The sequence below is a fragment of the Rosa rugosa genome, chromosome 7 (assembly GCF_958449725.1).
Source record: "Rosa rugosa chromosome 7, drRosRugo1.1, whole genome shotgun sequence".
NCBI classification, from domain to species: Eukaryota; Viridiplantae; Streptophyta; class Magnoliopsida; order Rosales; family Rosaceae; genus Rosa; species Rosa rugosa.
Window position 1 is genome coordinate 18,959,241 of NC_084826.1, and position 20,264 is coordinate 18,979,504.

Sequence of the window (20,264 nt, forward strand, 5' to 3'; positions counted from 1 at the left end):
TGGACATTGCATACCCGACGAGAAGGGTTCGCTTCCAGGATCGGACTGCCATCATTATCCTCCACGGCACCGCTCACGGGCCTCACAGTCCCCTTCTTGCCCTCTGTAAGTGATCTCGAACCCTATTTTAGCGCCATTGATGATTCCGAACTTGATTTCTTTCCCTTCTTGGCCTCTGTCAGTGATCACGATAATTTAGGCCGATTGATTCAGTTTCTTAGTCGGGATCGTTAGTTTTTGGTCAAGATTTGTTGAAATTCAAGCTGATTAGGATTTTGTCTCCGCGAATATAGGTCTCTGCGTCCTTGATTTCGTATCGGTGTCTTTAATTTTCGACGAGTAATCTAGTTTCCGCCATAGTCCTTTTTATTCCATTCCCTCTCTCTCTCTCTCTCTCTCTCTCTCTCTCTCTCTCTCTCTCTCTCTCTCTCTCTCTCTGTGGAACCTCAGTGAGTCCAAGTGCCTGCTTCTGATTTGTGAGTTTTCTGGATCTCACCAAATAATAAGTTCTAAATTGAGTGGTCATCAGATTGGGGATTTGATCTTATAATAGTTATAGGAGAATTGAAGTAGAGTTATGTGTCCGCTGTCAATAGCCTCATGCTTATAAAGCATGTCATTGTGGTTATCATGCAAGTCAGTCATCAGAACAAGGTAAGGGGAGATCGAGAGGCTCTCATTTCCCATTAACATCTAGATGTCTCATTCTTCATTTTGGTTTTGCCTCTAATATCATGTTGTTAGGCTGAAGCGCCTGTTGATGAGTGACTATGCTTCAACAGCAAGTGATAAAATACATTTTCAACATTCTGTTTGTCAACGGTTGCTAAGCCGTAGATTCTTACCAAAGTGTTGAGGGCTAGGAAACCTCACAGTGGTCGCCTATCTTGTTCTAGTGTTTGTTAAAATGAGACTATGTTTGCCCAATCTATATGTGTCTGTCTATAATTCAGTACCTTTTATGGTTATCTCTGGTTTGAATGTCTTGAATTTCCCTTTGAGTTATTAGTAATGGAATGCAGGAAACTTGCACATTTGACTCACCAGAATAGTTCGAATTCTTACTCTTGCACATAATGTTATGTATCCATCAATACAGTATTCCAACTAGCAAATATTTTCTCAATTTAGTATCTCCATGGTCTTCGCTTGTGACCAGATTAGAGATTTGATCTTATCACGACGGGTGGTATGAGATAGTGATTCGTTCAAAACCATCAATTGGCCATCATGCTTACACTAAGTGAGATCGAGGCTCTCATTTCCTATATGATTGTTACTTGAATACTTTTTGGCTATCTGGTACTTCTTTTTTGTTTTGCATGTATCATATATATATCGTATTCTTTATCGGGTGAAGCCTGGTAGTAGATTCATGACATCATGACTGTTTCCAAAGCCAGGCTAATATAACTAATGTTCTTATTTAATCTAACATTGTTCAAGTTCTTATTTTTATAGGTAATGTTCTTTCTCTCAAGAACAACTTGGGGTTGAGTCCAGATAAGGATCAAGTTTCCCATCAAGAGTTGCTTGAGCTTCTTGCCTCTCGACTACATGCTGCAATTGATATATATCCCTGTAAGTTGTGATCTTGTTTTTTAAGCTGAAAATAATGAAGTTCTTCTTGTAGTATAGAATGTAAGTGTAATTATCTATAATGTAGTTTGAGGATCACTTTTGAATTTTAATTATTGGCGTCTGGTTTTGTTATTTGGAAAATATATTGGAACTAAAGAAGTTACTTGGTTTTGTAGGGAAACAAGTTGAGGGGGGAAAAATATATACAAGATGCTGTTAACCTGCTTCCAACTCTTAATCAATGCCATCCAGACATTAGATTCCGATGGTATGTTGTTGTCTTTCTTTAGTAACTATATTTATTTTGGTTGTAGATAAAATTGTGAGGTCTATCTTTACCAACAATTTTTCTGACCGCAATTTGTGCACGTACTCGTGTTGAAGGTATATATTGCTGATATTGATTAAGATATTGATTGCATTGTAAAACTTAATATTTGTTATTTGTGCACCTTCTGCCATCTTATGTAGTGGTTAATGCGTCAACGCCAACATATTGCACTCATACATAAGACATGCATTTTTTACTTTATATATCTTTGTCATCCCTCAATCATGATTGTATATATTTTAATCCTAACAATGCTACCGGAGCTCGCCCTAACTAGTTTCTGTCAGTCTGTGTGAGTCAAGAATATTCATTGAGAATCTACTGTCCTTTATCAGCCTAAACTTTCAATTGCATGCACATCATTTTGCTAGGAACTTGTTAGGTTAATTATGATTCTATCTATTCAATGGTTGCTAGCTGTAGTTCTTTTTGCTCGTACACTGAAAAATGGTTGTCTTGGTAGCTTCCTACTGCCAGAACATAGATGGGGATACCACAGATTAGATCATTGGTCTTGAGGGCTTTTGTTTTTCACATTGACTTTGTACGGAGATTATACTGGACAAGATAATCAAATTCTTTTCCTATTAATATTTCATTTCTTTCTTCCATTGGCTTAAATGAAATGCCTATTGTGATTGCGCATAACTATTGTGATTGATTATGCCTGTTCTTGTGCACATCTTTTTGTTTTATTTTTTTCAAATGGATTTCTCTTTCCTTGTGTCCACCACATTTAAATGACTGCTTGTGTTTAGTTTACAATTAATCTCATTGTTGTCTATATCTAGGATCTCTGACTTTAGAGATTTTCCCGAGCGCAATATCTTTCGGTTGTTGAAGGTTCCCATATACCATGGTCGGATAGTGAATCCTAGAGAGGTATGCCTCTTTAGTTCTCATTCTCTTGCCTCTTTCCTTCCTTGATAAGTTATGCTTCAACTAATATGTTAAAGCCTTTAATTTGATAGACTGAAATTTTGACAGTTATCTGCATTATATGAAGCAATTGGTAAAAAGTCTCTTACGTACTGAACTTCGAGCTGAGGGTGGTGAGCTATTTGAATCATTTGTGGAGAATATCCATAATAAGAAAGTTACTATTCATGGGTATGCAGATTATTTTACTCTCACTTTTAATTTCAAAATATTTTCTTGATGCTATGATGCAATAACCATCTGAAATTTTTGTTCTTTCATTTCAGCCTTGAGCAATTATGTACTGTCTTGAATGTTGATGACCAGAACACTGATACACTATGCACATTTGTCGTAAATGATCAATTTGTGGTGATGTCGAAGGTAACTTTATTATTAATAAATCTTGAGTTCTGTCTTATTATAGTTGAATGAGAAGTGATGATAATTTGACTGTGCAGGTCAACAAGGTTTTGAAAATCTTGAGAGATGCTGAAAATTGGCCAGATGAGAACATGTGGATTGCTCCTCTTGGATTATACCATGAAAAATGGCAGGTAAGGAGTCTAGTTTTTTTAATGCAAGGGAAGTCATTACAGGTGCACGTGTAACATCTTCTGCTTGTATCTCAAGGTCCTAGGACGTCCTGCTGATCAGTATCAAATTCTAATCATTGGTAGTCACAACTTTAATGTTTTGGCTATCGAAGCCATCACTGAAATGAACGAACTGAACAAAGAAATGATATATCGTCATTGTGTGCTGATGGATGATGCATGGCCTGTGGTTAGTACCGTTGATCTTGATTTGATTGTGGTAGAACGTGAGATTGTCATAAATATGGGGCTTAAGGAATTTCAGGTATTGAGCAAAATTTTGAAAATTCGACCTAAGGAACATTTTCAATGTCTAAGTCTGAACATTCCAATTAAGTACTTCTGTGATTGTGTTGACAGGATATTTCAAAAAGATGGAGGCAAGAATTGGCATTTAGAGGGGCCATTTTTAAAAGTCCTGCGAACATTTCTTTGGCATCCGTAGAATTGGGAACTCTCATGTATGACAGTTGTAAATAAAGTTGCTGACAGTTTATCAAAGCAAAGTCTGGTAAGGGACTATGGTGTTGTCTACATGAACTTCCCTTCTGCGCATTTTACTGGAATTTAGCTTGAAGCTTTAATAGGCTTGTGCCTGATTGTAGCTTGCTTTAATTTGCTTTCTTCTGGGCCTACATGGGTGGCCAAAACTGATTCTAATTCTGCTTCTGAAACATGAGGTTTAGAACCAAAAGCAGTGGTTAACTTCTTGGTACGAGGAAAATGTTATTTTCTTGTATATATGTTCTATAACAACCAAACTCAGTGGTTAACTTTTTGGTATGTGAATATTGTGTTTCTTTTCTTTTACATTCTACAAGAACAAAAGTGCTTAACTTTAACACACGAACTAAAACACTCCAATTCGATCTTATAGCCCTTCAGATCTATAAAATAGCTAATAATCAACAAATATTCATATATATCCAGTCAGGATTGGGCATATATATCTTCATAGTCAATAATGTGAAAAGTTTAAAATATATCGTTACATCATATATAGACATCAAAGCAAAGAAGTCCACCTAAATACATGAACGACGTACAGCTATTATAGAACTATAACTTGAGCATGAGTCTGCACTCTCTTTAGTTCTTTTTGAACAAATGCTCTGTGTTCTTCCCAGCTGCGAGCCGATCTTAAACCATATGCGTCGATGGCCTCCCACATATCCCCACCCAAATACATGTCTCCAAACGGGTCGATTACCATTATCTCAAGCTTCAATGAATATTTCAGAAGCCAAATAGCAAACTCTATCTCACAGGCATTACTTTGGAATCCCTGCATCTTAACTCTTCTCAAACAATCATGTGCGAACCCAGAAATTTCTGTTCTTTCTTGTTGGTTTTTCTCCGAGTACTTTGGATGACGTACCTACAGTAAATCAAATAGATATTGTCTAGTTAATACTCGGTATGTTCATACTCAAACAGATATCTGGTTGATGCACAAATAGATGTACTTAATATACTCAACAGATATGTTGATTGATGCACAGATGCATGTTCTCAAAGTTATTTTAACGAAGCTTTTCATATATATTGGTTGAAAAAATGTAGCAAGACTAACCTTTATCACAAGTTCTTCCAGAACGGGTGTAGCCTTGAGAAGATTCAGAACCAACATGAGGTCATGAACGTTGTAGTCCGACTTTTCACCCAAAACGATATTCAAGTCCAGCTGCTTGATGTATCTAAATGTTGGAATACTTTGGGGTACTTCCTGCACATACACGTTAAAATATAAAGATTAATTAAGCACGGTAAAAATAGTAAAATATGCAAACATTACTTGCCGTGCAGTCATGCACGATTGCCGGCTATAGATACTCACCTGAACAATCAATAGTTGAAGAGTCTCAAGCGCAGGAGTCGATGCAAATTGGGTTAATGCATTAGCATTAGCTATTGTATCGTTATTCAGCCCCCAAAAGTAAATTCTTGATAAACGTGGAGCTTGGATAAAAGAAATAGTGGGAATGCGTCCAGTGTACTCAAAGGAGATAAGATTTAATGCTGAAATCTCAATTCTTGATAAGTTAAAACACTGGAAAAGTTTCAAATCATTTAGATGAAGTAATGAACCAGAAACAATCAGACATGAATCCAGATGGCACCGAATCAAGGTCAAGCTCTCGAGGAACAAACAAACGGAGAACATACATGCCTGAAGAAATGTTTCACCCAGGTCGACTTGATTAAGACAAAGACTTGTTAGCTGATTGAATCTGTCAAAATGATCAGGGGAAGGTCGTAGAACACATCTGTGCAATGACAGGTGCTTCAGAGTGGAAGATTTCAGTTCCGAAAGTAACTCATAAGGAAAAACATATTTCTTTGTTCCATGGATGGGGTCATGAAACAAATGAAGATGAAGGACCTCAACTCCCTTTGTAATTGCAAAACGAATCCAGTTATCAAGGTTGGCAGTAGATCCATCAAGAAAGAAAGCCACTTTGAAAGACTCTACCTTCTTACCACGGTAGTGCTTCAAAACTGCATTCACACGTTGTACAAAGTCTGGTGTTTTAAATTGATTTATCAAACGAATGCTATCCGATGTAGTATCAGTAAACTTGGCTCCAGCATATCTACTTCCAAAAATGTTTGGAATGTCAAATTCAAGATTGGGCCTTGTTAATATTGAATTCCACAAATGTTCTTGCCACCGACGGGATACCAAGCTTGCATCCCATGCATCTTTTATGGTTAACAAGGAAAGTATGTATGAGACAATACAACTCGGCAACTCATCAATCCAATCTTTACTTTTGCCCTCCTCATCAGCCTGAGAACATAACAACACAATCTCAGTTAATACACATGTACCCCTAAATACTAGCATTATCAAGCAGGTTATAGATACTACTAGCTAGATATGCTCGTACCTATTTTGGAACAAAAGTAAAGATTGGATAAGAAAATACAAAATTTAAAAGAAAAAAAATAACAGATTGATATCATTTCAGCAAAAGATGAAAAGAGTACGTTGTCCTTTTTTTTTTGGTAGTTATTTATTTATCACCTGTGTACATTGACTAAGGGGTTTTTCTTGAATAGAAATGCCCTAGTAGATTTATGTTTTCTGATATGAACTCATCATATATGTAGATGTAATGCCTAACATATACATGCAATACAATGATATCTCTTCAACCCTAAATAGACTAGTAGATTTATGAGAAAACTTTAGTCTGATATGAACTCATGCAGATCGAATGCCTAAAATATACATGCAATACAATGATATCTCGTCAATCCGAGAGAGAGCCTTACATTTGCTAAAATTTCAGTTTGATCCATCAGCCTTGTTTTTTTGGGTCGAGAATTCATGGTCTTCTACAGCGAGATCACGTGCAAAAGATTGATAAAGGTTTAGAACAAAGCGTCAAACCTGAAACAATACAAAACTGGAATCCACCAAAATCACTGATGATGAATAATGAATACTGCAAACGTAGGTTAGTGCTTATATAGAGAACAAACCATAATGTGATAGGAAATATGAACCGACGTAGTTAACAATCGAGAAACAAATCCCTAATTCGATTTGGAAAAGATAACAAAATTTAACAAAAAGTAAACAAACGCAATCTACGTAATGAAAGCAAACCCTAAATCAATGCAAATGATCAGAAACGAAAAGCGTCAATACAAAACTCGACCGATTACCAAACCTAATAGATCGAGTTCCAATTAGAAAAGTATAAACGATGATCACCAAATATTAAAAAAACTAACCAAACGGGAAGGAAAGGAATGACACTAACCACCCATCTCTTTCCCAAGGAGCAAATCTCACAGGAACACAGATTCATGTCCTGGAAAGATATTTAAAAAGTCATATATATTATCTTATAATCGATATTTGGACATTTTCTACTTATTAAATTTCCAATTTACTTTTTTGAATACTTAAAAAACTAAGTACACTTCATCAATTTTACCAAAACACCCTTAAACAATTAAATCTGTATCTTCAACCATTTTTTATAATTTTTTTATTTTTATCTCTATCAATTCAACCAGGAAGAATTTTGTGACTAAGTTACCTACATTTTTGGTGTACTTTCAGTGACGGAACCAGATGGTGATCCTTGGAGGGCCGAACAAGCAGACAATTTTTTTGTTAATCCTTTCCATAGTTTTTGTTTGTTTGTTTTGTAATACGGATGGTTCTAGAAAACACTTTGGTTCTCAAATAAATAATATATATATCATTTCAAAAAAAATAAATAATATATATAGATTAAATCTAATAATTTTTTTTACCTTGAATCTTAATTAGTAATAACTACACCAAAATATTCAATAAATTTAGTTTAAGGAAATTCCAAATCAAATTGTTTTGAATTTTACTCTTGTATCAAATCATGGGGTTGTGTATAGAAATTAATTATTTTTACTTAATTATTTTAGGTAATTATAAAGTTATATAGGTATTATTTCCGAAAAAATTGAATGTTAGACTAATGCGCTCTTCAAAAGAAAAAAATTGAATGTTGTTTAAGGAAAACTGAAATTGGGAGAGAATTGAGTTGTGCTTTCATTGATAATATGAGCCTCTTTATATAAAGGATTACGAGACATATATAGAATCAGAGTTGTATAAGGAAAGATAAGTGTACAATTAATCGGATATCTCAGAGAATATCTCTAATTCTAAACCCTATTACAACTAGGTCAAGTAACCTAGAGTTTGGGCCAGACACATATTCTGGATTTACTTGAATACTCTCCCTTGTGTCGCCCAAACGTGGTGCTGCTCTAGTTGCCTCATTAAAAACCTTGCCGAGTAACAAAAACCCGGTGGGACAAAAATAACTTCGGTCGAAGGGGAAAAAGAGCACAACACACCCTTCACGTTTCGAGACCATACATGTAGACAACTCCCCCTGATGTCTGCATCTCCCCCTTATAACTACGGTCATTGGAGTTCGGATAACTTCCACGAATGATGCTACTAACATGTTTCTCGAAAGTGGAATTTAGGCAATGACTTAATGAGCAAGTCTGTCATACTGTTCTCAGATCGAACCTAGTTCACTTTTATCTTGAGGAGAGTCTGTTGTTGCTGATTATGCTTGGTGTTGTCGCTTTTGATGTAGCCTTGCTTCATTTATTCAAAACAAACACCATTATCCTAAATGCTCGTAGGTTCATCTGTGGTAGACTTCAAACCACAATTGTCGAACATGCGTAATTATGGATCCAATCCATAAACATTGACGAACTACTTCGTGAAGAGCAATAATCTCTGCATGGTTCGAAGATATATATAGCGACTAAGGTCTGTTCTGTAGACCTCCAAGATATCACGGTCTCTACCCATGGTGAACACTTAACCAATTTGGGAATGACCTTTGTGTGGGTCAGAGAGATACTTAATATCAGCAAAACCTTCCAAAACGCTTATCGTTTAGGGATGGGGATAGTGGACGCAGGCCAGTGTTGGCAGCGTTCCTGGTGTGTGATGGGTCCGAATCCATCGTCTCTCTGTAGGGATAGAACAAGCCCATATCAATCATACATCTCAAGTATCGAAAGATTCTTTTACACCAATCTAATGGCTTCGCGTTGGCGCAAACCTATACCTTAGCTAACAAGTTCACTGCAAATGAGATGTCCGGTCTTGTGTATTGAGCTAAGTACAATAATGCGCCTATTGTACTTAACTAGGGCATTTCTCCCCCTAGTGCATCTTCGTCATCATCCTTCGGACGAAGATGATCATTTTCAGGATCAAGACTACGGACGATCATGGGGGTGCTTGAAGGCTTGACCTTGTCAAAATGCCTAAGCATCTATCAACACGATGCTCAAGTTCCAAACCGAGACATAATCGTGTTCTCCCAAAATCCTTCATCTCAAAATCGGATTTCAAGTGTTCAGCGATTTCCCTGAACTCTTTAAGGGCTTCTAAAGAAGATCATGTCCAACATGAACCGCGATAAAATCCGAAACTTGTTATGGAAACGCGTTGGCATATCCCTTCCCAATCAAGTAGCCACTTTAGTGAGCGTTTCAACCTCTTTGTAAAATGTGCTCTGTGGTCAAGAGCCAATTGACTTGGGTAAATGAAGTTCACCATGAACCTTCATGTACATTTCGTATCTAGATCTCCATAGAGATACGTAGTGACCACATTTGTAAGCTGCATGTTTAGTTATTCGGAAACTACCAAACTGACAGGGTAGTGGAGTGCAATGACATCCATTACGAGAGAATATGTCTCATCGTAGTCGATTCTAGGGCATTTTGTGAGAAGCCTTGCGCCATAAGGCGAGATTGCCATCTCTTTTTCTCATCACGCTTTCTAACGAATACCCATTAGTCAACAGGTGTTATGTCAGAAGGTGTTGGCATCACTGACTCAAAAACCTTCCTCTTCGTTAGACAATCCAACTTAACCTGGATCGCATATTTCCATTTAGGCCAGATTTCTCAACTTACGGTGGCATTCATTCATCAACGGAGCGTGGTTCAATATCGTCTGACTCAACAAACTCATGCGCAACTACATCATCAACTATGATGGAGTTTCTATCCCACGTCTTATGTACACTAGTGTAATTTTCATAGAGCTCTATATTCTCAGGAGTAGGTTCTGACGTTGAGGCGTCCCACAACGATAACCATAATCCGGACGATTCTCATGAGACGGATTTTGAGTCTTGATGATCAAAGGATTGAAATGTGCCAAAGTATCATTCGAACCCACGGGCCTCCCACGCATCCTAGCTAGGGCCATGGCCTGTAACGCTAGAGTGTCACTCTCTTTGGTGTTGGCGCCAAGCCTACCTCCGTGTAGGGTGGCACTACGTCCTCTCTTAGGGACGTTCTTCATTGCACGCATATTTGCAGCAGATGTGTGATCTCATCACTTTAACAGGGATCGAGATGAGACATAGTGGGGACAGACCACGATAATTCTTGTCGTTCCTGCTGAACATTCGTGTTCTTATCTCCCCCTAACGACGGGAAGACTGTCTCATCAAAGTGACCTCCGCAAATCTAACGGTAAGGAGATCGCCTAGCAAGGGCATTAACTGGCGGACAATTTTTGGAATCTCAAATCCAACGTAGTTGCCCATTCGTCTGTAAGGACCTATCATAGTGCGCTGTGGTTGCGCAATTGGCACATAAATGACACACTCAAATGTGCGTAAGTACGATACTTGTACCCAGTCACTAGTTGTAACGCAGAGCTAGATTGAGTGGAGGTGTGTCGTAGACCAATTAGCATAACTGTATGCAATATTGCTTCACCCCAAGCGGATATAAGGAGATTGGTGCGCATTACCAATGTCCTGACTACCATCGTAGTCGTTTCCGCAAGACCATTTGGGTGTGTTCATGAGAATATGATGTCCAACATCAGTCCCATTGCAATATCCAACGAAAGTCTTCCATGTAAACTCTCTAGCATAGTCAAATCCAATTGACTGAATAGGATGATTCAGGAAGTGAGCCCATTGTCATATGATATGTGCTAGGAGTGTAGCATAAGCAGCATTACAAGTGGACAATGGCACAACACGTGACCAACGTGTTTGCGTGTCAATCAACATCATGAGATATTTAAGGGTCCGCAAGTTGGTTGAATCAGTCCACAGAATCCCCATGGATTCTATGTAAGAACAAAATGAGTATTTCATATACTTTTCATAGGATGGTCTCAGTCCTAACTTCCCTAAGGAACAGGTTTTATAAAAAGAGCGAGAGGCTTTAGAAGCAACCAATGAGTATTTTGGTTGGGCCTGAGCGTTTGTAATGCTATTTGAAGCAAAGTTGGTGATTGCAGCATCACCTAGAGCACCATCACCATGATGGGCGCCATCCATGGCGTCATGGATAGGGACTATGCCAGTCCTAGGCTGGTGGTGTCCAGGAATCAACTTTGGATTCATGCTTCGTTTCGCTCGAAAGAATGGATGTCCGTGTGAAGTCTTTAGTAGACGGATCATCAGGACTAGGATGACCTGTCCTGTCGTGACAAAGCCATTATATGTCTAAATCTAAGAGATCATCTCTCATAACTTTAAAGGATTTAATAGCTCGAATAGTGATATAGAGTCCACTAGAGAGACACATAAACTTCTCTAAGATGCGTCTTTGTTAGCAATCATTAGAGGCATTGCAAATGAACTCATTTCCGTTCTCTATATGCGTTTTTGCATGGAATCCGTCGGCTATTCATAGGTGCGATTTGCCCTAGGAGCGTAGAGAGTTTCTGTGATAGTAATCAAGGTGCCATTTGGCAAAAGGAAGTTGGCTATTCCATGTCCTTGAATTAATACTAATGGCTCAGCCATCATAGTCACAAAGTAATATGCTCAGAATCAAAATAGAGTCATAATGAAAAGAACTCGAAATTTTATTTATAAGCCAACAGAGTAAATCATTGTCTCTTAACCATTAGGAGAATCTAATCCAAATGCTAGCTAATGTAAAACAAAGGTAGTCGTTTGACTTCTTTCGGTAACTCCAAAATAAATATGATCAGGTGAGTAGAGAGTTGTCGGTGGAGCAAAGCTCGCTTAAGTACCACTTATCTCAAAACCTTCCTAGACATCATACTCATTTTGGATGAGCCTCTGTGAAGAAAAACTGAACCAATGGCATTTACGTACTACAAAGTATATGGCAGTTGCCTATTACATCTCTTGGTAAAATAAAGACTTAAACAAAATTGGCGATCTATTGATCCCAGCCAGATTTGTAGTCTTCAACCCTTCAGTCTAGATCATCTTCTTGATCTTCTTGTTCCACATAGTGAGCTTCTCTTGCTTCACAATATGCTTTGTAGGCGGTGACCATTTCTTCACGAGCTCTACAAATGTGTGCCCAATGACCGGATACTCCACATCGAGAACATACATCTCTTTGCTCAGACTCCATTGATTGAGGCACTTTGAAAGCGTTATTTAGATGGCTCTTAGTGTTGGTGGCCCTACCAACATGGCCAGAGGCATTGCCTCCCTCTCTCTTTCCACATTGACCTCTTCTGTTCCGTGTTCGTCTCTTTTGGCGGTTACCTTCCCAAGTAGAGTGATTATATAGACCAGAACGTCCAGAAGTATCCCTAAAATTAGGGTTTCACTCTTGGAGCTCTCTCTTAGGGTCGCGACTATAATTGGATTCCGGAATTTGCTTTGTTTCCACAGATCTCGAATTATAGTTCTTCACAAGGATGTTGTCATGCTTTTCAGCGACATTCATAGCTCCAACAAGCTCATGAAACCTTGTGATCCGTCCTGAAGTAACATCGATTCGATAGTTCTTAGCAACCATCAATGCAGAGACGGGGAAGGTAGAGAGAGTCTTCTCAATCAACATCGCATCTGTGATCTTTTTACCACAGAATTCCATTAAGGATTTAATGCCATTATGGATTTAATGAGAAGTGCTTCCAAGTTGTAGTCAAGAACTGACTTGAAATCACAGAAGCGGAGGCTATGTCATCTCACTTCTAGGTCAAGCTTTCTTCGAGTGAGACCCACAGCCTTCTGAGGTATTCTTCATTCATACACTCGTACTGGAGCGAATCATCCATATGACGAGTCATTAGGATGATGGCTTTCACCTTATTTGCCTCTAAGGCTGCTCTATTTGCTTCCAAAGCTTGAGCTTGCTCAACAGTTAGCACGTCCTGGCTAGGCTCGAGAATCGTATCCAGGATTCCATCCGCCTTGAGATGCTAGCGGACATCACGAGCCCACCTGTGATATCCAGCGCCAGTTGTTCCTAATGGAGCAAAGTCCAATTTGTTCAGGTTACTCATCCTGAAAGAGAACAAGAAATTAGGGTTAGTTTCGGAGCGTGAAAGGCTACCACGAAAATATATAAAATTTCTGAGCGTAATCGCTTCCAAGAAATTCAATCCAAGAGGTATTGGATTAGATCGAAACAATGACGTAAGTGGTCGATTATAAATTCTCTACAAACTCTAAGTTTTGAGATCTCAAGAAGCTCCAAGCTTGGAGTGAGCACGAAACCCCACAGTTCGGCTTAATTAGGTCTCCCCTCTGATGAAGAAAGGGGGTAGAAGAAGGAAGTTTGCAAGTCCTAGAGAAAAAAGAAGAGAAAATAAATAAAAACTTAAAAAACGGAAACTTTTAGTAAAAAATACCTCGAAATAGGTCGCCGAAAAATTCGCCGGAAAAGTGCCCGGAAACTGGCTGGAAAAATAGCCAGAAAAGGTCAACCGGCGTTGACCGGTGCTGACGTGGCACTGGGGTCCGGTTGCTGACGTGGTTGTGAGTCCTGGATGATGACGTGGCGGTGGGTGCCCCAGATGCTGACGTGGCAGTGGGTCCCTGTGCTGACGTGGCAGTGGGTCCCTGTGCTGACGTGGCAGTGGGCCTGGGCCTCTGGGCTTCCTTCTTTTCTTTTTTTTTTCTTTTTCTTTCTTTCTTCTGCAGGCCGGTTCAACAACTTTTAGACCGGTTTTTAGAGTTATGTTTCCTGTTCCTGGATCCTGGGATAGAGACGCTGCTGGTGGCAAAATTTGGTAGTAATCGGAGGTCCGGAAGGTGGTGAATCGGTGCATGGATCCCTTTTTTTCTTCTTGGAGGGCTGGTTCGATACTGCCCGTGGCCGGTTCGGTGGTTTTCCGGCCGATTCTGGTGGTTCCGCCCCCGATTCTGGAATCCTGGGATTGAGGGCTTCAATTTATGTAGCGGTGGTGGCTAGGGTTTGATGGCTACGAATTTAGGGTTTCAGGGTTAGGGCTTCATGCTGATAACGTGTTTAAGGAAAACTGAAATTGGGAGAGAATTGAATCGTACTTTCATTTATAATAGGGGCCTCTATCTTTATATAGAGGATTACAAGACATAGAATCAGAGTTGTACAAGGAAAGATAATCGTACAATTAATCGAATATCTCCGAGAATATCTCTAATTCTAAACCCTATTACAACTAGATCAAGTAACCTAGAGTTTGGGCCAGACACATATTCTGGATTTACTTGAACAAATGTTATATTAATAAGGGAGGTAAGAAGAGTATTTTTTTTTCTCTCTCTTTGCCTTTATTTATCTTTCATATTAGTTGGCAAAGTCTATTGATAATTAAAAAAAATGGAGGTCAAAATATCAAATTTACAGGTGGAACTAGAACCACTCTTTTGTATATTAGTTAAGCAAATTCACCAGTTAAAAAAAGTAAAAAGAGTAAAATAGTAAATGGGGGAGCAGTCATTACTCTGTCATTACATCCGAAGCTTGCAACAGAAGGAGTTCCTAGGAAAATGGTCCATTAGAATCTCCTACTTGCATTTGAAAAAGCAAGTGAACGTTCTAGATTTTGAAACTCGTCAAAAGACGCAAACCAGGTATATTGTAAAGGATGTTCAACAAATTGGCTCGAAAAAGCTAAGATAAAACAAGTGCCCTATCAAAGTAAATTATTTACGAAGTCAATACCGAAGATAGAAATATACAGCATTACCCTTTTATATGCAGGAATAATATTGTTCTCGGACTTATATTTTGCATCCTCAGATGAGTTTTGTTGATGCAAAAGTACTATAAATTTGAGAAATGTAACTTATTGTAGAGCCGTAACCAATGTCTTCCTTCTCTACAAATTATTAGATAAGGTAGCAAATATATGATAGCAGTGGGAGGCTTCATACATCTCTAACATTATATACAAAAATAGTTAAATCATCTGTTTCTGAAAAAGGTAAAACTCTGTTAATCCTTACTTCCACAGTTCCACAGTTCCATGTTCCATCTCAAGCTAAGTACATACATAATTAAGGTAACACTCGGTTTCATTGACTCCTTCTCCGTCCTCTGCATTCATCTTTAGTTCATCGATGGAACTAAAACAACCATTAATTCTCCACAAAGCAGCAGACATAAATAACTGATAGACATCAATTCCGTACTTTCTGATTAGATAGTGCTATGATCGATAATTGAATGTATAGTCTTGAATCTCCCTCACCTAAGCCTGGAATGGCTTGTCGTACGTGGCTCAGAGCTTTCGCCCCGAGTAAGTAGGAAGGGTGTTGATGAAGATCTTTCTCCACCGAGGAAGAGTAGAAACAATGTTGAAGATCTTTCGCCACCAAGGAAGGGTAGGAACAATGTTGAAGATTTTTCTCCACTGAGGAAGAGTCAGAACAATGCTGCAAGTCTTTCTTTACCAAGGAAGAGTAGGAACAATGCCGCAGATCTTTCTCCACCGAGGAAGACTGGAAGAGTAGGCACAATATTGCAGATCTTTCTCCACCAAGGAAGAGTGGGAACAATGTTGCAGATCTTTGCTAGGGTTTACAACCCTAGCAGAGTGTCACGGGCTGACTTTATACGCAGCGGAATTAGCCCGTGAGGCACCAAGGTTCCTCTGAACCAAGGCCAGCCTATCTTCCTTACTTTCCTGATACTCCATTTTTCTTTTTCTTTTTGTGTGCTTCTCTTGTCAACTTGACCCCCTTCGACATCATCCTCTTACTTGTTGAGGTTTACCAACGAAAGCTACTCCCGCATGAGTCTCACATCTTGTGACTAACCGATCGATTCCTTATGTCATGATCGTCTTACAGGACACTCGCCCAACCGATAGGCTTTAGCGTCATCCCGGCTTGCGTCAGCCCATAACTAACCCGCACGTCGATAGCAAGTAGCATGACCGTGTACCGAGACTAAGTTGGCATTTACACTTCTTCCTTGAGTCATTTCTTAGTAGCTTGCACACCTTCATCACTTCGTGGGCATCTCTCGCACCACCCACTCAGCTCCAAGACGACACATGTCTTGCATATTTCACCTCATAGGCATCACTTATGCGACCCACTCAGTCTTCAGCTCAAGGGCAATCCATGCCCGCGTACTTTGACCTTGTGCGCATCACTTACGCACCTTACTTGACAGCACGTGCCCGCTTACTTCGTCTTGTGGCATCACTGGCACAACCCTATGAACTCATAGGCAACACTTGTTTTCATTCTGCACCTCATGAGCATCACTTGTGCAACTCACTCAACTCGTGGACACCACCTGCCGTTGTATCTTTGCCTCGAGGGTATCTCTTGTGCAACCCACTTGGCTCTTGGGCAACACATGCCCTCATACTTCGCCTATAGGCCAATCCCCAAGAAAGCATGTCGTCCTACTTGTTGGCACGCCGCTTGAGTGAACAACTCATCCTTGATGCCCCTCTTAAGCTTTCTTCAATCTAGCATGGGGTCGCCCCTCCCATGCTTGCTGGCATCACTTTGATTTGGGCAAGGTCGAACCCTAACACATGCCCACGTCGCTTGCTCCGTGGCCAATGAGCACCACGAGGTCCTGACATATCTTCCATAAGCCCACATGTTTGTCTAACGCCGTTGGCATAAGGATCGCCCTCATCCGAACCTCGTCCCTTTCTGACTCGTGGAAACATATGCCGCCCCTTTCTGACGACACATGCCCGGTCCCCTAGGTCCCCACGGGTACCCGGGAGAAGCTCACTTAGTGCCCCATGAAGGCCAGCACCGGGGGTGGTGGTGAGCTTGACACCATGCCTCCCCCTATAGAGCATATCTTGCTTACATGAACCTGGCAGGAGGAAACATCAAAATAGCCGAGGAGACTAATTGTCCATAACTAATTCACAGAAAATCCGAATGACATGCCGTCAAGTGTGTTGAACTCGTTTCGACGTCCCGGACATTTCTCGTGTTTTTGAGTTTTCCCAAATTCCAAGCCGAAGTACCTCGAACCCAAACTTCCACTTAATTACGATAATGCCACTCATCATCACTTTAGCTTCAAGCTCGTCCTTGGGCTTCCAAGGCTCACCCCTCTTGGCTTCTCCTTGTCCCAAGGCTCACCCCTCTCGGCATTTCCTTCACAAAGTGTCACGATAGCACTACTCCTAAGTACGGCTCGTGACATCCTCCCCCACTTATAATGTCAATGCCCTCATTGACGTGCGCTCCTTCTTTTCTTCAAGATGCTCTATAGGCTTGCAAACACAGATGCTTCATTCACTGACTACTGTCCCCCATTCTTGGAATCACTTCTCGTGACGACCTTCTCGTGCCCACCCATGAACTTGGTAAATGGATTATGTCACAACCTTCTCGCGCCCACTTGTGAACTTGGCAGATGACAGTCTTTCCATAACCTTCTCGCACCCATTTGTGAACTTGGCTAGAGACAACAAACGCACTGCTCGCGTGTTCCATCTTCTGCATCAGCCATCTAGAGTAAACATTCCACCACCGCATGTGTACTTACCTTCTTCCCTAATCATGCTGGTTCCTCTCTCGGACTCCAAGCTCCTCTTTCTCACTTCTTCCAAACTTATCTTTGGCCAGACACCCTGCACTCTCTCGGTTGCACCTTGTGGGTCGTCTGCCGTCCTAAACCATCTTCTGTTCCAGACCTCCTTGCACCCACGCAGTTGCTCAGAGTCTGCTTCTCTTCCTGTCTTGTGGCCCTTGTGGCCTTGGTGGGCTCCCCCACTTTTCTTCGACATTCTCATTTGAAACTTGTTTGAATAATACCATCCAAGTTACACCTTGTATAATTCTTTATTTCAATGTCCATGTGGTATTCTCACAAACTTGGCCATCATGGCCTCTGATCATCGCTTGCCCGACTCACTTTGGTCATTGTATAAGCTCACTTGAAACCAGAAGAAAGGTTACTTAACTCACTTTCCCTTGATATGATAGCTGACAACTCATGTTAACTGTTGTGGCTTACATGAACTCGAACATCTCTAGAGCAACTATTAAGTGCCTTAGTTTCCTTGGCGAAATGCGCTCCTCTCGCGGCTTACAATCTCAAGGATCCTTCGAGAAATGCGCTTCTCTCGTGGCTTATAGTCTCGAGGAGACTGACTTCTTATAACTTCCTTGGAGAAATGCACTCCTCTCGCGGCTTATAATCTCAAGGAGAATGCGTCTCTATCAACTGATTTGCTCCTTTGACTCTTCATTGGACACTGCACTAGTCCACCACAAGTGTCAACGACTTGATATGACTCTTCATTCCTTCTTCCGGCACCCAGCTTGCTTCTTTTCTCAACATTTGGGCACTTCTCAGCCCTTTCTTCAGCTTCAAATTAATGGAGCAAGGCTGCAACTCACACCTGGTTGCTCAATGTATCCACTTTAACTAGCTTGTTTGGCTTTCTTCCCCGTTGTCCAATTGGTATGCCCTTTGTAGCACTCGGGAAGAGATCCCGGTCTTCACTCCTACCATGGAAGGCCATTCCCCACGAATGAACCAACTAGGCTCTGATAACAACTGTCACGGGCCGACTTTATACGCAGCGGAATTAGCCCGTGAGGCGCCAAGGTTCCTCTGAACCAAGGCCAGCCTATCGGTTGGGTGAGTGTCCTGTAAGACGATCATGACATAAGGAAGCGATCGGTTAGTCACAAGATGTGAGACTCATGCGGGAGTAGCTTTCGTTGGTAAACCTCAACAAGTAAGAGGATGATGTCGAAGGGGGTCAAGTTGACAAGAGAAGCACACAGAAAGAAAAAGAAAAATGGAGTATCAGGAAAGTAAGGAAGATAAGCCGGCCTTGGTTCAGAGGAACCTTGGCGCCTCACGGGTTAATTCCGCTGCGTATAAAGTCAGCCCGTGACACAGAGCAATGGAGAGAGAAATGAAAAGCTAAAGAAAGATTAAAGCAAATTTTCATACATTGATTATGTAAATACCAGACAAGTAGGGGCCTAGCTGTTCATTGGACACGTGTCACAAACCTAGAGGAGACTATTACATAAACTAGATAAATCTAATATTCCATTAACTATGCAGCAAAACGCTGCCTTCAACACCCACAGTCGCACTACTAGTTAGACTAGGAATAATAACAAAACTGTTCATAACATTGCTTCCCCCTAACTGGTTTAATTAACAACTCAGAAGATCTAACTTTGCAGTTGCAATGTAACAGGAACTTCAAGTTCTACTTGAAGATACTACTGCTAATTCGCAATTTTTCAGATGCAAAAAGTTTACATTAGATTCACTTAATATATAAATTTTATATGGTTTTTGGGTTTGGATGAAGCAAAACAAAGACTTTCCTTTGACCATTGTATCGTAGGTTAAACTCTATATAGGCCTCTCACGGAGAAACACAGAGACATATCTTTTAACTGAAAACCATTTTAAGTAGTCCGGTAAGTTGGCATGTTAGTAATCATATTCATAACCTTTTCTATTATTACATAATAAGAGACAAAATTCTACTGCCGAACACTTCCTTTCCTATGGAAAAATTGTTTGACTACAAAATCGTGCTGACACACAAGGAACAAATGATTTAGTGTAATTTGGGCTATGCAATAGCTCAACCACAGCAGATACCACTCCCTTTCCCTCAGTAGAGACATCCAATGCTGGGTTGTCAATCTTCCTGTTTAAAAGCTTGTCAAATTCAAGGCGCTATTTCTGTGAGAACCAATAACAAAAAACAAAACTATTCAGAACATTGTTTTAACCATGTGAAAAGTAGTGTATATGCAGCTGCTGTACAGAAGTAATAAATTTAACACGAGATGATTGAGATCCCAAGAGGTGTTACCCGAATCAATTCCAAAACACTCTTTGATGCAGAGAAATGAAGGTAACCTCCAAGCATCTCAATGCCCTCTCCAGTTTTGGTTGGGATGAGATTACCACCAAACAAAAGCAAAGAATAATCTGATATATTTGTAGAGTCTATGATGAAAATGCTGGCTGTCTTCACTTTTTCACCATACACCATGTAAGGCAGAGGGAATAAATGAACCCCATCATTGATTGATCCAGGATGGATATCAACTTTACCAACTTCTTTGGTGCAGAATGCTGTCCGCTTTCCTCTT

At 40.2% G+C, this 20,264-nt stretch overlaps 2 protein-coding genes across 2 annotated transcripts; one reads left to right on the plus strand and one right to left on the minus strand.

Annotated features, from left to right (window-relative positions):
* The first annotated feature begins 2,701 nt into the window (after nucleotides 1–2,701).
* Nucleotides 2,702–4,215, plus strand: LOC133722437 (uncharacterized). Its single transcript, XM_062149333.1, has 6 exons — nucleotides 2,702–2,794; nucleotides 2,900–3,022; nucleotides 3,118–3,214; nucleotides 3,292–3,387; nucleotides 3,464–3,691; nucleotides 3,787–4,215. Exons 2-6 carry the CDS (start codon nucleotides 2,913–2,915, stop codon nucleotides 3,904–3,906), a joined length of 651 nt encoding a protein of 216 aa, XP_062005317.1. The 5' UTR covers nucleotides 2,702–2,794; nucleotides 2,900–2,912; the 3' UTR covers nucleotides 3,907–4,215.
* Nucleotides 4,216–4,371: 156 nt separating this feature from the next.
* On the minus strand, nucleotides 4,372–6,973 carry LOC133720114 (putative F-box/LRR-repeat protein At3g58880). Its single transcript, XM_062146295.1, has 4 exons — nucleotides 6,706–6,973; nucleotides 5,264–6,217; nucleotides 5,000–5,152; nucleotides 4,372–4,804 (listed from the first exon to the last, which is right to left on the minus strand). Exons 1-4 carry the CDS (start codon nucleotides 6,760–6,762, stop codon nucleotides 4,478–4,480), a joined length of 1,491 nt encoding a protein of 496 aa, XP_062002279.1. The 5' UTR covers nucleotides 6,763–6,973; the 3' UTR covers nucleotides 4,372–4,477.
* Nucleotides 6,974–20,264: the final 13,291 nt, after the last annotated feature.